Source organism: Salvelinus fontinalis, chromosome 26, assembly GCF_029448725.1.
Source record: "Salvelinus fontinalis isolate EN_2023a chromosome 26, ASM2944872v1, whole genome shotgun sequence".
In the NCBI taxonomy this organism is placed as follows: domain Eukaryota; kingdom Metazoa; phylum Chordata; class Actinopteri; order Salmoniformes; family Salmonidae; genus Salvelinus; species Salvelinus fontinalis.
In genome coordinates this window covers 39,827,938-39,844,686 of record NC_074690.1, presented here as the reverse complement: position 1 = coordinate 39,844,686, position 16,749 = coordinate 39,827,938, and the positions used below count along the sequence as shown (strand labels likewise).

The 16,749-nt window shown below is 47.3% G+C and overlaps 1 protein-coding gene across 4 annotated transcripts in view; it reads right to left on the bottom strand.

Annotated features, from left to right (window-relative positions):
- Positions 1-16,749, bottom strand: part of LOC129824326 (semaphorin-6B-like) — a 55,248-nt gene that overhangs the window by 9,514 nt on the left and 28,985 nt on the right. For all 4 annotated transcript variants that reach the window (XM_055883895.1, XM_055883897.1, XM_055883894.1 and 1 more), the window contains 5 exons: positions 6,125-6,223; positions 5,939-6,029; positions 5,605-5,724; positions 2,513-2,601; positions 2,141-2,358 (listed from right to left, as the gene is read on the bottom strand). In XM_055883895.1, the coding sequence (XP_055739870.1) occupies positions 2,141-2,358; positions 2,513-2,601; positions 5,605-5,724; positions 5,939-6,029; positions 6,125-6,223 (617 nt within the window). The remainder of the gene's footprint in view (positions 1-2,140; positions 2,359-2,512; positions 2,602-5,604; positions 5,725-5,938; positions 6,030-6,124; positions 6,224-16,749) is intronic.

The window sequence follows — 16,749 nt, the reverse complement described above, 5'->3', positions numbered from 1 at the left end:
CATGGGCATTTAAGCCCTGAACGATGCCTGACAGGCAGCTCTGTCTCCCAGGCCATGTGCCGTCTCCAAGACCACAGCCAATCGCACGCAAGGAACAACACAGCTAAGTTGGCTAGTATTGTGAGCTAGCTAGTTAGCTAGGTAGTCTTGAATTTGGAGCTCATAAATTCAAGTATTGGAATTGGCCAAGCTTGAAAATCAGACATTTCCTTTTTAAGTCTGTAATTATTGTAGCCAATATATAAATTCTCCTGCTCCCTTATAATTATCATTGATTTAATTTTTGATCTGTTTTGTGAGAGATGTGGCAACTTTAGTTTGTTTCCTGCCGCTTCAATTGAACGGTGTTGCGATAAGATCACGTGCAGTGATTGTGAAGATGACAACATTTAATGCTGGTTTCAACTTGGCTTTCCATACTAATACTTCTATTACAAAAAGAACCTGGTTTTTGGTTGCATTCTCATTTTCACTACAGCGATGGTGAGATTCATGGTACCGCTATTCATGGCTTTATTATGTGTGCCTGCATCGGCCACATAGGCTACAGAAAAATGGCCAAGCATGCATTAAATGTATTTAGTCAGGCAAGTCCACATTATTCTCACATTTTTTAGAATGTAATAAGAATTTTAATTTGTGCATGACACAAATTACTTGTGTCATGCACAAAGTAGATGTCCTAACCGGCCCACCAAAACTATAGTTTGTCAACAAGAAATATGTGGAGTGGTTGAAAAAACTAGTTTTAATGACCCCAACCTAAATGTATGTAAACTTCCGACTTTAACTGTAAGTATTCAGACCCTTTACACAGTACTTTGATAAAGCACCTTTGGCAGCGATTACAGCCTAGAGTCTCCTTGGGTATGATGCTACAAGCTTGACACACCTGTATTTGGGGAGTTTCTCTCAATGTTCTCTGCAGAGCCTCTCAAGCTTTGTCAGGTTGGATGAGGAGTGTTGCTGCAAAGCAATTTCCAGGTTTCTCCAGAGATGTTTGATCGGGTTCAAGTCCGGGCTCTGGCTGTGCCGCTCAAGGACATTCAGAGACTTGTCCTGAAGCCACTCTTGAGTTGTCTTGGCTGTGTGCTTAGGGTCATTGTTGTAAGGTGAACTTACACCCCAGTTTGAGCTCCTGAGCGCTCCAGAGCAGGTTTTCATCAAGGATCACTCTGTACTTTACTCCGTTCATCTTTGCCTCGATCCTGACTAGTCTCCCAGTCCCTGCCACTGAAAAACACCATGCTTCACTGTAGGGATGGTGCAATGTTCCCTCCAGAAGTGATGCTTGACATTCAGGCCAAAGAGTTCAATCTTGGTTTCATCAGACCAGATAATCTTCTTTCTCATTGTCTGAGAGTCTTTAGGAACTTTTGGCAAACTCCAAGTGGGCTGTCATGTGCCTTTTACTGACAGGTGTGTGCCTTTCCAAATCATGTCCAATCAATTGAATTTACCTCAGGTGGACTCCAATCAAGTTGTAGAAACATATCATGGATAATCAATGGAAACAGGATTCACCTGAGCTCAACTTCGAGTCTCATAGCAAAGGGTCTGAATACTTATTTAAATAAGGTATTTCTGTTGTTGTTTTTTTTATAAATTGGCAAACATTTCTAAAACCTGTTTTCACTTTGTCATTATGGCGTATTGTGTGTTTATTGCTGCGATTTTTTAAAAATGTAATCCATTTTAGAATAAGGCTGTAATGTAACAGAATGTGAACAGCTCTTTGGTCTTTGACAGCTCTTTGGTCTTGGCCATAGTGGAGTTTGGAGTGTGACTGTTTGAGGTTGTGGACAGGTGTCTTTTACACTGATAACAAGTTCAAAAAAGTGCCATTAATACAGGTAACGAGTGGAGGACAGAGGAGCCTCTTAAAGAAGAAGTTACAGGTCTGTGAGAACCAGAAATCTTGCTTGTTTGTAGGTGACCAAATACTTATTTTCCACCATAATTTGCAAATTAAAAATCCTACAATGTGATTTTCTGGATTTTTTTTTCTCCTTTTGTTTGTCATAGTTGAAGTGTACCTATGATGAAAATTACAGGCCTCTCTCATCTTTTTAAGTGGGAGAACTTGCACAATTGGTGGCTGACTAAATACTTTTTTGCCCCACTGTATGTGTGCGTGTACCTGTTGGGCGGTGTAGAGAACAGTCCCAGTATGACGTCTCTGCCGTTCATGTTGAGTACGGGGCTGGTGGCGTGGAGCAGGTTGAAGTAGAAGTGGGAGTCTCCTGGGACAGAACAGTTCAGTCTGGCCTTCAGGAACGATGTCCACTGTTTCTCCAACACCCTCTGAGAGCCACCCTGGTCCCCCTTACACACCCTCGCCACACGAGACACCATCACCTGTACACACGCACACACACGGACACACACAGTATAAACAAGACAAACAATATAAACAAAATGGGATGTACAAATTGCCATTTCTGTGTGTGTGCGTGCATGCGTTTGTGTGTGCATAGTTGTGTATTTATGTGTGTTTGTGTGTACTGTGTACCTTCTCCAGGTGATGGAACTCCATGGCCATTTCCCTGAAGAAGAAGTAAATATGAGGCCCCCACTCCACTGCGCTCACAAAGAAGGGCTCTGAGAAAGAGTAGAGAGAAATGCCATTACATGCACGCATACATCCCCCGCCATTACATGCACGCATACACCCCCCGCCATTACATGCACGCATACACCCCCCCGCCATTACTTGCACGCATACACCCCCCCCGCCATTACATGCACGCATACACCCCCCGCCATTACATGCACGCATACACCCCCTGCCATTACATGCACACATACATCCCCCCCGCCATTACATGCACGCATACACCCCCCCGCCATTACATGCACGCATACACCCCCCGCCATTACATGAACGCATACACCCCCCGCCATTACATGCACACATAAACCCCCCCGCCATTACTTGCACGCATACACCCCCCCGCCATTACATGCACGCATACACCCCCCGCCATTACATGCACGCATACACCCCCTGCCATTACATGCACACATACATCCCCCCCCCGCCATTACATGCACGCATACACCCCCCGCCATTACATGCACACATACATCCCCCCCGCCATTACATGCACGCATACACCCCCCCCCCATTACACACACGCATACACCCCCCGCCATTACATGCACACATACATCCCCCCCCGCCATTACATGCACACATACATCCCCCCCCGCCATTACATGCACGCATACACCCCCCCACCATTACATGCACGCATACACCCCGCCATTACATGCACGCATACACCCCCCCACCATTACATGCACGCATACACCCCGCCATTACATGCACGCATACACCCCCCCGCCATTACATGCACGCATACACCCCCCCGCCATTACTTGCACGCATACACCCCCCCCGCCATTACATGCACACATACACCCCCCCCGCCATTACATGCACGCATACACCCCCCCCTTGCCATTACACACACGCATACACCCCCCCCTGCCATTACACACACGCATACACCCCCCTCCCCCGCCATTACATGCACGCATACACCCCCCCGCCATTACTTGCACGCATACACCCCCCCCGCCATTACATGCACGCATACACCCCCCGCCATTACATGCACGCATACACCCCCTGCCATTACATGCACACATACCTCCCCCCCCGCCATTACATGCACGCATACACCCCCCCGCCATTACATGCACGCATACACCCCCCGCCATTACATGCACGGATACACCCCCCGCCATTACATGCACGCATACACCCCCCAGCCATTACATGCACGCATACACCCCCCCGCCATTACATGCACGCATACACCCCCCGCCATTACATGCACGCATACACCCCCCGCCATTACATGCACACATACACCCCCCCGCCATTACTTGCACGCATACACCCCCCCCGCCATTACACACACACATACACCCCCCCGCCATTACTTGCACGCATACACCCGCCCGCCATTACACACACGCATACACCCCCCCTGCCATTACATACACGCATACACCCCGCCATTACATGCATGCATACACCCCCCCCCCCCCGCCATTACATGCACACATACACCCCCCCGCCATTACATGCACGCATACACCCCCCCCGCCATTACATGCATGCATACACCCCCCCCCCGCCATTACATGCACGCATACATCCCCCCCGCCATTACATGCACACATACACCCCCCCCCCCAACCATTACACACACGCATACACCCCCCCGCCATTACACACACGCATACACCCCCCCCCCCAACCATTACACACACCCCCCCGCCATTACACACACGCATACACCCCCCCGCCATTACACACACGCATACACCCCCCCTGCCATTACACACACGCATACACCCCCCCCCCCTCGCCATTACACACACGCATACACCCCCCCGCGCCATTACACACACGCATACACCCCCCCGCCATTACACACACACATACACCCCCCCCCCCCAACCATTACACACACGCATACACCCCCCCCCTTGCCATTACACACACGCATACACCCCCCCTGCCATTACACACACGCATACACCCCCCCCCTGCCATTAAATGCACGCATACACCCCCCCCCCGCCATTACACACACGCATACCCCCCCCCTTGCCATTACACACACGCATACACCCCCCCCTGCCATTGCACACACGCATACACCCCCCCCCCCCCCCCGCCATTACACACACGCATACACCCCCCCCTTGCCATTACACACACGCATACACCCCCCCCTGCCATTACACACACGCATACACCCCCCCCCCGCCATTACACACACGCATACACCCCCCCTTGCCATTACACACACGCATACACCCCCCCCTGCCATTACACACACGCATACACCCCCCCTGCCATTGCACGCACGCATACACCCCCCCGCCATTACTTGCACGCATACACCCCCCCCCCGCCATTACATGCACGCATACACCCCCCGCCATTACACACACGCATACACCCCCCCGCCATTACACACACGCATACACCCCCCCGCCATTACACACACGCATACACTCCCCCGCCATTACACACACGCATACACTCCCCCGCCATTACACACACGCATACACCCCCCCCCCCCCCGCCCCGCCCCGCCATTACATGCACGCATACATCCCCATCCACCACGCACAGCTCTATATTTATTGCCGATACCTAATCTGACACCTCTGTAACAACACATGGCACTTCAGTGGGGTCAGCCATTAATAATTCATGTCCTGTTTAATTTATCATCAGTGACAAGCACAGAGCAGTTATTTACTCATCTCTGTCTCTGACCTCCAGGGCACCACGCTCTGTTTTAGTCTGATGGGGATTTCATGTCCTTGATCTGTTGGTCTGGTCCTCTCTGATTTGACAGGACTGGATGAAAGCAATAAATCTAACCAGGCACTAAGCTAGCCTATCGCTTTTATCTATCCACTCTTAGGATACAAGGATTTAGGTAGGAATGGGGACCACTTTAGAGTGTTTGGGTTATCCCGCAGGGCTTATGTGATCAAAGGAAATATCGTTCTTCACCAGCGGAGATGTGTTTGACCCGTTCACTCACATGCAAGTACGTCATTTCAGTGTACCTCTGAACCACTTGGAGTCGTGTTTGACGGTGCGGAGAGCAGGGCTGTCGCCTAGGCTACGATAGATCACAGCATCAATCGCCAGGAAGTCTGTTACAGTACCAGTGAAGAGACTGCCCTCTGAGAGAGATAGAGAACAACGAAAACATGCACTGTATTAATCATGAACACAAGGCTAGTCAAGTCCCTTCGCACAGCTCTAGTCTCGAGGCTGATTCGTCATCTGAATGATTTCCCCTGGACATTTACAGACCCTGTGAAAAGTGCAACGTCAGCCCTTTCCAATATATTGAAAGAGTGTGAAAGTAAAAAAGAAAGAGAGAAACTCCTGTACCTGCAAAAAGAGCCACGTTAGCGTGTCTGGGATCATAAGGGCATCGAGCCATCCCACTGACCGTCTCTCCCACCATCTCCAGAGTGTCCCTCTGCAACACACACAATTGTACATATGTACTGTATGTAATAGCACACACATGCCAATAAAGCTTCAATAAATTGAATTGAATAGACAGATACTCACAGTGTAGTTGGCACATAGAGGGTTGAAGGCGTTAGTTCCACACACAAACAGTTCTCCATGTTGGCTCAATAACACCTTGATGAAGTTACGACACTCCCCCTGAAGACAGAGACAATAAAGGAGGAGAAATGATTGGAGAGTCAGAGAGGAGAGGAAGTGTGCGTGCATCAGGCCTGGGCTTCCACGGCATTTTTAAAAATATACAGTGGAAGTCAGAAGTTTACATACAACTTAGGTTGAAGTCATTAAAACTCGTTTTTCAACTACTCCACAAAATTCTTGTTAACAAACTACAGTTTTGGCAAGTCGGTTAGGACATCTTTGTGCGACAAGTCATTTTTCCAACAATTGTTTACAAACAGATTATTTCACTTATAATTCACTGTATCACAATTCCAGTGGGTCCACAGCCCCCACAGCACAAGAGGAATATCAACAGACCACCAACTTACTACCCTGAGACAAGGCTGATTATAGCCCATGAAGATCTCCTCCACTGCATGAGCCCGAGGGGGCGCAAAAGTATGATCATGTCAATGACTCAACCTACTCAAGTCGAGTATAGCGAAAAAAGCCTGGCACGACATGAGGCACCTCTCCTAGGGACAGCAAGGAAGAGCACTAGTAAGCCAGTGACTCAGCCCCCATAATATGGTGAGAGGCAGAGAATCCCTGTGGAGAGAGGGGAGCCGGGCCAGGCAGAGACAGCAAAGGCGGTTCGTCACTCCAGTGCCTTGCCGTTCACCTTCACACCCCTGGGCCAGACTGCACTCAATCATTGGACCTACTGAAGAGATGAGTCTTTAGTAAAGACAAACTTTGTATGAATGTCATCGCAACTGAGTATGTTTTGTGTTTTGGGAACGTATCTCTTGTAATGTACCCACACTGTTCCCACGACCGTATTACATGTTATGGGAATCTTCAAAGAACAGACAAAATGTGTTCTGGGAATGTTGTTGTAACATCAGTTGCACATTTTTGCACTCTAAAATAAACATTGCAGAATCATCCACACAATTGGTAATCTTTTGTGTTTTGGGAACATATCGTTTCTGATGTCCCAACAACGATCCCACCAGACTGTTCCCACGACCTAATGAAACATGTTGGGAACCTTTTAAAGAACAGATTAAATGTGTTCTAGGAACGTTCTTGCAACATCAGGCGATTGTTTTATACAAACATTCTATAATCATCACCATGACTGGACAGTTTTTGTGTTATGACATATTTGTTGTGACCTAATGAATGTTCTGGGAACTTTCACAGGACCAATTTTAGTTTGCTATGAATGTGGATATTGTGAACTTTTTTTCCAGAGAGAGAGGCAAAAAAGTGAGCAGGCTGAGCATAACCAGGCAGCAGTGAATGAGGTGTAGAAGGCAGAACAGCCAGAAAGTCAAAGTGCAGCAGCAGAAGAGTTAGCCACAGGTTTGGTGTAGAGCTAACTAGCTAGTCTTTCTCAGCATAAGGGTTGGCTGGTGCTATTAACATGGCTTTAGTGCTCAGAATCCTTAAGCTGCTGGATGTCAGTCAATCAAAAATTCTAATCACAATCCCTCAACGGAAATGTCGGTGTGGCAATATGGTGACAGAGCGCTTCAGTGTTTGACTTTTTAGAAACACTTAGCTATATGTTTCACATCTCTAAGATACTTATACATTTTATACCTTCAAAAACGTTGTTTTAAGTGTTTTATTTTGGGACCACGGTGTTGGTGATGTTCTTAATACACTGTGTTCGGCTGGATTTGACCTTCTCCTGGAGTTGACAGCAGCAGGCTAGACCCCTTCCCCTTTTCCACATTTTATGTTACAGCCTTATTCTAAAATGGATTAAATACATAAAAAATCATCAATCTACACAGAATACCCCATAATGACGAAGCGAAAACAGGTTTTTAGAAATTTTTGCAAATGTATAAAAATACAAAACAGAAATAAGTATTCGGACCCTTTGCTATGAGATTTGAAATTGAGCTCAGGTGCATCCGGTTTCCATTGATCATCCTTGAGATGTTTCTAGAACTTGATTGGAGTCAACTGTGGTAAATACATGTAACGATACTCTAAATCCTCCTCCTCCTCAGACGAGGAGAGGAGAGAGGGATCTGAAGACCAATATGCAGCGAGGTATGATGACATGATTTATTGATTTAAACAAGACACGACATAACAGAAAACGAACTATACTTGAATAACTACAAAACAACAAACGACGTAGACGCACCTGAACATAAGAACGTACGTATAACGAAGAACGCATGAAAACAGGAACAGACTACATAAACCGAACAAACAAAACCGAAACAGTCCCATGTGGCGTAACATCACACAGACACAGGAGACAACCACCCAGAAACAAACAGTGTGAAAACACCTACCTTAATATGGCTCTCAATCAGAGGAAATGAAAACCACCTGCCTCTAATTGAGAGCCATATCAGGTCACCCTTAAACCAACATAGAAACAGAAAACATAGACTGCCCACCCAAACTCACGTCCTGACCAGCTAACACATACACAAACTAACAGAAAACAGGTCAGGAACGTGACATAACCCCCCCCTCAAGGTGCGTACTCCGAACGCACCACCAAAAGTCTAGGGGAGGGTCTGGGTGGGCATCTGACCACGGTGGTGGCTCCGGCTCCGGACGCTGTCCCAATCCCACCATAATAAATCCCCGCTTCTGTGTCTTCCTCAAGGTGGCGACCCTCGCCACCGACCTTGGACTGGGAACCCTAGACATGGGTCCCGCTGGATTTAGGGGCCGCCCCGGACTGAGGGACGGCAGCTCCGGACTGAGGGACAACACCGGGACAAGGGGCAACACCGGGACAAGGGGCAGGTCCCGGCTGATAAACTCTGGCAGATCCTGGCTGGCTGGCTCTGGCGGATCCTGGCTGGACGGCTCTGAAGGCTGGTCCTGGCTGGACGGCTCTGAAGGCTGATCCGGTCTGACGGAAGGCTCTGGCTGATCCGGTCTGGCGGAAGGCTCTGGCTGATCCGGTCTGGCGGAAGGCTCTGGCTGATCCGGTCTGGCGGAAGGCTCTGGCTGATCCGGTCTGGCGGAAGGCTCTGGCTGATCCGGTCTGGCGGAAGGCTCTGGCTGATCCGGTCTGGCGGAAGGCTCTGGCTGATCCGGTCTGGCGGAAGGCTCTGGCTGATCCGGTCTGGCGGAAGGCTCTGGCTGATCCGGTCTGGCGGAAGGCTCTGGCTGATCCGGTCTGGCTGACGGCTCTGTAGGCTCTTGGCAGACGGGCGGCTCTGTAGGCTCTTGGCAGACGGGCGGCTTTGCAGGCTCATGGCAGACGGGCAGCTTTGCAGGCTCATGGCAGACGGGCAGTTCAGGCGCCGCTGGGCAGACGGGCAGTTCAGGCGCCGCTGGGCAGACGGGCAGTTCAGGCGCCGCTGGGCAGACGGGCAGTTCAGGCGCCGCTGGGCAGACGGGCAGTTCAGGCGCCGCTGGGCAGACGGGCAGTTCAGGCACCGCTGGGCAGACGGGCACACCTGTAGGGAGGAGATGGAGAGACAGCCTGGTGCGTGGGGCTGCCACAGGACCCACCAGGCTGGAGAGACCTACAGGAGGCTTGATGTTAAAAGGCACCTGAAGGACCGGGCTGTGGGGGAGCACTGGAGCTCTGGTGCGCAGCCTTGGCACCACTCCCCCAGGCTGGCATACTACTCCAGCCCGTACCCTCCAGAGTGCAGGCACAGGTTGAACCGGGCTGTGGATGAGCACTGGAGATCTAGTGCCTACTACGCGCACTTCTCCCTTAGGCTCCACTCCCACATTTGCCCGGTACGAGCGGAGCGTAGGCATAGGACGCACTGCACCCTCCCAGCGCCCCGGAGACACAGCACGCAGAGCCGGCGCAGGATACCCTGGACCGAAACTGCGTACCGGAGACCAGACGCGCTGAGCAGGCACAATACGCCCCGGCTGGATGCCCACACTCACTTGACACTTTCGGGGGGCTGCCCTATAGCGCACCAGGCTATGGGCACGCACTGGCGACACCGTGCGCTTAACCGCATAACACGGTGCCTGACCAGTGATGCGTTGCTTATAATAAGCACGAGGAGTGCGCTCAGGTCTGCTACCTGGCTTAGCCACACTCCTCTCTAGCCCCCCCCCAAAAAATTTCTGGGGTTGCCTCTCGTACCTGTCCCGCTGCCGTGCTGCCTCCTCATATCGCCGCCGCTCAGCACTCGCTTCCTCCAGCTCAGCTTTGGGGCGGCGATACTCCCCAGCCTGTGCCCAGGGTCCTTCTCCATTCAAGATCTCCTCCCATGTCCATGAATCCTGGGATTTCTGTGGTTGCTTTCGCTGCCCTTTTCCCCGCTGCTTGGTTCTGGTAATTTGGTGGGTGGTTCTGTAACGATACTCTAAATCCTCCTCCTCCTCAGACGAGGAGAGGAGAGAGGGATCTGAAGACCAATATGCAGCGAGGTATGATGACATGATTTATTGATTTAAACAAGACACGACATAACAGAAAACGAACTATACTTGAATAACTACAAAACAACAAACGACGTAGACGCACCTGAACATAAGAACGTACGTATAACGAAGAACACATGAAAACAGGAACAGACTACATAAACCGAACAAACAAAACCGAAACAGTCCCATGTGGCGTAACATCACACAGACACAGGAGACAACCACCCACAAACAAACAGTGTGAAAACACCTACCTTAATATGGCTCTCAATCAGAGGAAATGAAAACCACCTGCCTCTAATTGAGAGCCATATCAGGTCACCCTTAAACCAACATAGAAACAGAAAACATAGACTGCCCACCCAAACTCACGTCCTGACCAGCTAACACATACACAAACTAACAGAAAACAGGTCAGGAACGTGACAATACAATTGACTGGACATGATTTGGAAAGGCACACACCGGTCTATACAAGGTCCCACAGTTGACAGTGCATGTCAGAGCAAAAACCAAGCCAGGAGGTCGAAGGAATTGTCCGTGGAGCTCCGAGACAGGATTGTGTCGAGGCACAGATCTGGGGAAGGGTACCAAAATATTTCTGCAGCATTGAAAGTCCGGGAGAACAAGACTCTTCCTAGAGCTTGCTGCCCGGCCAAACTGAGCAATCGGGGGAGAAAGGCCTTGCTCAGAGAGGTGACTAAGAACCCGATGGTCACTCTGACAGAGCTCCAGAGTTCCTCTGTGGAGATGGGAGAACCTTCCGGAAGGACAACCATCTCCGCAGCACTCCACTAATCAGGCCTTTATGGTAGAGTGGTCAGACCGAAGCCACCCCTCAGTAAAAGGCCACGACAGCCCGCTTGGAGTTTGCCAAAAGGCACCTAAAGGACACTCAGACCATGAGTAACAAGATTTTCTGGTCTGATGAAACCAAGATTGAACTCTTTGGCCTGAATGCCAAGCGTCACGCCTGGAGGAAACCTGGCACCATACCTACAGTGAAGCATGGTGGTGGCAGCATCATGCTGTGGGGATGTTTTTCAGTGGCAGGGACTGGAAGACTAGTCAGGATCAAGGGAAAGATGAACGGAGCAAAGTATAGAGAGATCCTTGATGAAATCCTGCTCCAGAGCGATCAGGACCTCAGAATGGGGTGAAGGTTCACCTTCCAACAGGACAATAACCGTAAGCACACAGCCAAGATAATGCAGGAGTGTGGTATTGTGTGTAGATTGATGAGAGAAAAAAACAATTTAATCAATTTTAGAATAAGGCTGTAATGTAACAAATTGAGGAAAAAGTCAAGGGGTCTGAATACTTTCCAAATGCACTGTATATAGTTTTGATAAATGCAAACAGCTCTGTGCCTCAAAGGAGAGGATCATTGAGCTACTAGAGGAGAATAAGGTTCTAAGAGAACGTCTCGCTCTGGCTAAAGAGACTTCAAGACTGCATGCTGTTTTTAATGCGACAATTTTGAATGACCGAGGGGAAAATCCTGGGTGCTCTACGACAGGTATTCCCAAACTGGGGTACGCCAAATAAAATATGATTCACATTTTTTTTTAACTAAACAAATTTCAAACAGTCCATTTATATTTTCCAACAGGGCTATACATTTGGGTGAGGTTTTTTTCTCGCCTGAGTAGCCTTGTTTTACTGCCAAAAATAAAATTAAACCATCTAGTGTTAAGCAAATTAACAACACAATGTCAAATACAGGTAGCTGAGTCAAATAATTAACATCCAATCACATTAATGAATTCCATTAACGGTCCGTATGTAGCCAAACGTAGCTGCTGCTCATTCCGTTTTCTCTAAAATTGATAAATGGTTAAAAAAAGTAAGGTAGAGACACATACCAGCTCTACTGGTAGTACTACTACCAGCAGTACTACACCTGCACCTGTCGACGACACAAGTTGTTCTGCTTCCACGAGCACATCCAATGCTAGCATCAGTAATTCTACATTTGTTGTTAGCCCAGCTAGCATGGACACTGACAGTTGTGAATCTGACGTAGCGAAGAGCTAATGCCCCGGGAAAGCACCGAACAACAGACAGGGACGTTGGACCATCGAAGAGGCGCAAATATGATAAGAACTACATTGATTTGGGGTTCACTTATATTGGGAGTAGTGCCTTTCCTCAGCCACAGTGTGTTATATGTGCAAAAGTACTATCTCAAAACTCAATGAAACCTTCACTCTTGAGCAGACATTTAGAAACAAAACATAGCAATTTGAAAAATAAGCCACAGGAGTTTTTGGAGCGAGAATTAAGACGACTTTCGAGTAGTAAGACATGTATAAAAGCAACAGGTACCATTAATAAGAAGGGTCTAGAAGCGTCTTATATGGTGAGCTACCGAGGGGCTAGGACAGGCAAGCCCCATACTATTGTGGAGGACTTCATTCTTCGCGGATATGGCCGGGACAATGCTGGGGGAAAAGGCCCAAAAAACTATACAGTCAATGCCTTCATCAAACAACACTGTTTCACGATGCATCAGTGATATGGCGGGAGATGTTTTGAAACAATTACTGCTTCGCATACAAGCCAGTGGATTATATGCATTACAGCTGGATGAGTCAACAGACATGGCGGGCCTGGCACAGCTCCTGGTATATGTCCGTTACATTTATGGGGGGTCAATTAAGGAAGACATCCTCTTCAGCAAACCACTTGAAACCAGGACAACAGGAGAGGATATTTTTAAAGTACTGTACAGCTTTGTAACATCAAATGGACTTTGGTGGTCAAGATGTGTTGGTGTCTGTACTGATGGTGCAAAAGCCATGACAGGGAGACATAGTGGAGTGGTAACGCGCGTGCAAGCAGTTGCTCCCAACGCCACTTGGGTACACAGCAGCGTGCACCAAGAGGCTGCTGCTGCCAAAGGAATTCCTGACAGCTTGAAAGATGTTTTGTGCACTACAGTGAAAATGGTTAACTTTGTTAAAGCAAGGTCCCTGAACTCTGGTGTATTTTCTGCATTATGCAATGATATGGGCAGTGACCATGTAACGCTTTTACAACATACAGAAGTGCACTGGTTATCAAGGGGCAAAGTATTGACACGTTTTTTTTAATTGAGAGATGAGCTTAAAGTTTTCTTTACTGACCATCATTTTCTCTTGTCTGACCACTTGCATGATGACGAGTTTCTCACACGACTGGCCTATCTGGGTGATGTTTTTTCTCAGCTGAATGATCTGATTCTAGGATTACAGTGACTCTCCGCAACTATATTCAATGTGCGGGACAAAATTGAGGCTATGATTAAGAAGTTGGAGCTCTTCTCTGTCTGCATTAACAACACACAGGTCTTTCCATCATTGTATTATTTTTTGTGTGCAAATGAACTCAAGCTTACGGACAATGTCAAATGTGATATAACGAAGGACCTGAGTGAGTTGGGTGCGCAATTACGCAGGTACTTTCCTGAAACGGGTGACACAAACAACTGGATTCGTTATCCTTTTCATGGCCTGCCTCCAGTCCACTTACCGTTATCTGAACAAGAGAGCCTCATCGAAATTGCAACAAGCAGTTCTGTGAAAATGTAATTTAATCAGAAGCCACTGCCAGATTTCTGGATTGGGCTGCGCTCGGAGTATCCTGCCTTGGCAAATCACTCTGTTATTAAGACACTGATGCCCTTTGCAACCACGTACCTATGTGAGAGTGGATTCTCAGCCTTCGCTAGCATGAAAACTAAACACAGGCACAGACTGTGGGTGGAAAATTATTTATACTAAGACTCTCTCCAATACAACCCAACATTGCAGAGTTATGTGCATCCTTTCAAGCACACCCTTCTCATTAACCTGTGGTGAGTTATTCACAATTTGCGGTGAACAAATAAGGTTTTATATGTAAGATGGTTAAATAAAGAGCAAAATTATTTATTATTACTATTTTATTATTTGTGCCCTGGTCCTATAAGAGCTCTTTGTCACTTCCCACAAGCCGGGTTGTGACAAAACCTCACACTCATTCTTATATTTAATAAATGTATCGTATAGTGTGAGTGTGGCAGGCTTACAATGATGGCAAAAAACAACATTTGAGAGTGGGAATCCACGACCCCCTCTCCTCAAGGTAGCTACAGTCGGGAGTTCCATTGTCCAGGATGTAGTGGCTACCGGGGCATTACTGGAGTCACGGTGCGTGACATTACTTGGAGCTTATGGTCATCCTAGACTGAAACACGGAGCTTCACACGCTGGTCGTGCATGCCGGTACTAGCAACATCAGGCTGCGGCAATGGGGGGGAGTTGAGACAGGATTTAGAATACCTGAAGAACAAGTTATTGGCTACCGGCAAGCAGATGATCCTTTCTGGCGCTATTCCTACACACGATCGTGGAGTTGATCATTCTCCCGGCTATTTTCAGTGGAATCTTGGATGAAGTCAAAACTGCCCTGAAAGAGAGTTGGATATTATTACCAATTTCAACTTCTTTTGGGAACATCCTCAGTTCTTAAAAAGGGACGGCTTGCACCCGAACAGGGGAGGAGCTAGAATGCTGAGTGCTAATATTGAAGAGGTGCTACAAAAATGATGGGATGTCAGTCCTTGCCCACAACAGGTTGAGTCTTGTTTTAATCCATTTCCTTGTTCAACTCATAGGCGTAATGGTTCAGTTCTAGGCAGGCAATCGTGTATCTGTTCCAATTCAAGCCTCCATGCTGTTTTCTAATAAGGGGTTACCTACTTAATTAACATGGCATGTTCGTATTTGAAACTCCATCTGATTTGAACGTTTGATTTAGAATAAGTTTGATTTAGAAAACGTATCTTATTGTAACTCTTGCTTCTCAAACCAACGCAGACATTCTGGTTATAACTGAATCTTGTCTGATGTGTCTCTGACTGGTTATAATGTATTTATATCTGACAGAGTTGACAGAGGAGGGGGTGTTGCCATACAAATAAAGAGCAACTTAAATGTTTATGTGTCCATTACCGCCTCTCTACCTAAGCAATGTGAATGTCTAGTCTTAAATGTGGGCCTTGGTAATAATGCCCATCTGACGCTAGTGGGAATTTATCACCCTCCTTTGGCCTCCTTATGTGCTCTTAGCAAATTGTCTGACCTGCTGTCTAACTATGCTACATCAAGATTATTAATAGTGGGTGATCTTAATCTGTATTGGTTTATGCCAGTATCTGATAGGATGAAATATATTTGTACTGCCTGCATAAAAGATGTTAAGCTACCTAAATCTCGCTCACACACTATTACAAAGATAAATTCTAGGAATTTTAATGAGCAAAGTGTTTTGAGCTGGGTTTGAGTGACTGGTGGGTTATACCAACTTGCAGTGACTCGGATAAGGCCCTTAATTATTTGATTTCCTTGTTTAACTCTGTTGCAGATAATTATGCACCATACAAAAGACTATGGTTCACGCATGAACTGTCTGAGAATTTACAGGAAAGAAATGTAGCTTGGGCTAAGGCTAGACTGACTGATTCTACATCTGATTGGCAGTCATTCAGAAATTTGAGAAATAAATATCTATCTCTGGTTAGAAAAGCAAAATCAACATATTTCTTGAATTGTGTATCGGCGAGTGGTGGTAAGCCAGCCAAGTTCTGGAAAGTGGTCAAATCTTTGAAACAACACTTCACCGCCTCGTTGCCCCAGCAGGTTTCGACAGCCTCTGGTCCCATACTAGACAAAAAAAAACGAAAAACATTTTTTTGCACTTGTTTGAAAGGTTAGTCTAATAAAATGTGTTTAGTCATTTCAGAAGACTCCCATACTTTATTTTCATTTAAATAATTTGATGTCTACGATGTATTTAAGGGCCTTGCTAAAGATCGATGTAAAGAAATTCACAGGGGCTGATTCACCTGACCCCTTCTTACTACAGCGCTCTGCCCCACTCATTGTTGAACCTTTAACCTGCATTTTTAATTTCTACTGGTGTTCTCCCTAAGATTTGGAAAATGGCATGTCCTCCCCCTACATAAATACGGAGATCCTTCTAACTTAGATTATTACTGCCCAATTTCCAAGTTATCTTGCCTAGCCAAGGTATTAGAATCCCTGACCAACTCCCAGCTAAGAACTTTTTTAACTAAATATGCACCAATCTGGTTTTAGATCTGGGCATCAGGACAACTACGCTTGTTTTAGATTATGTTTTAAATA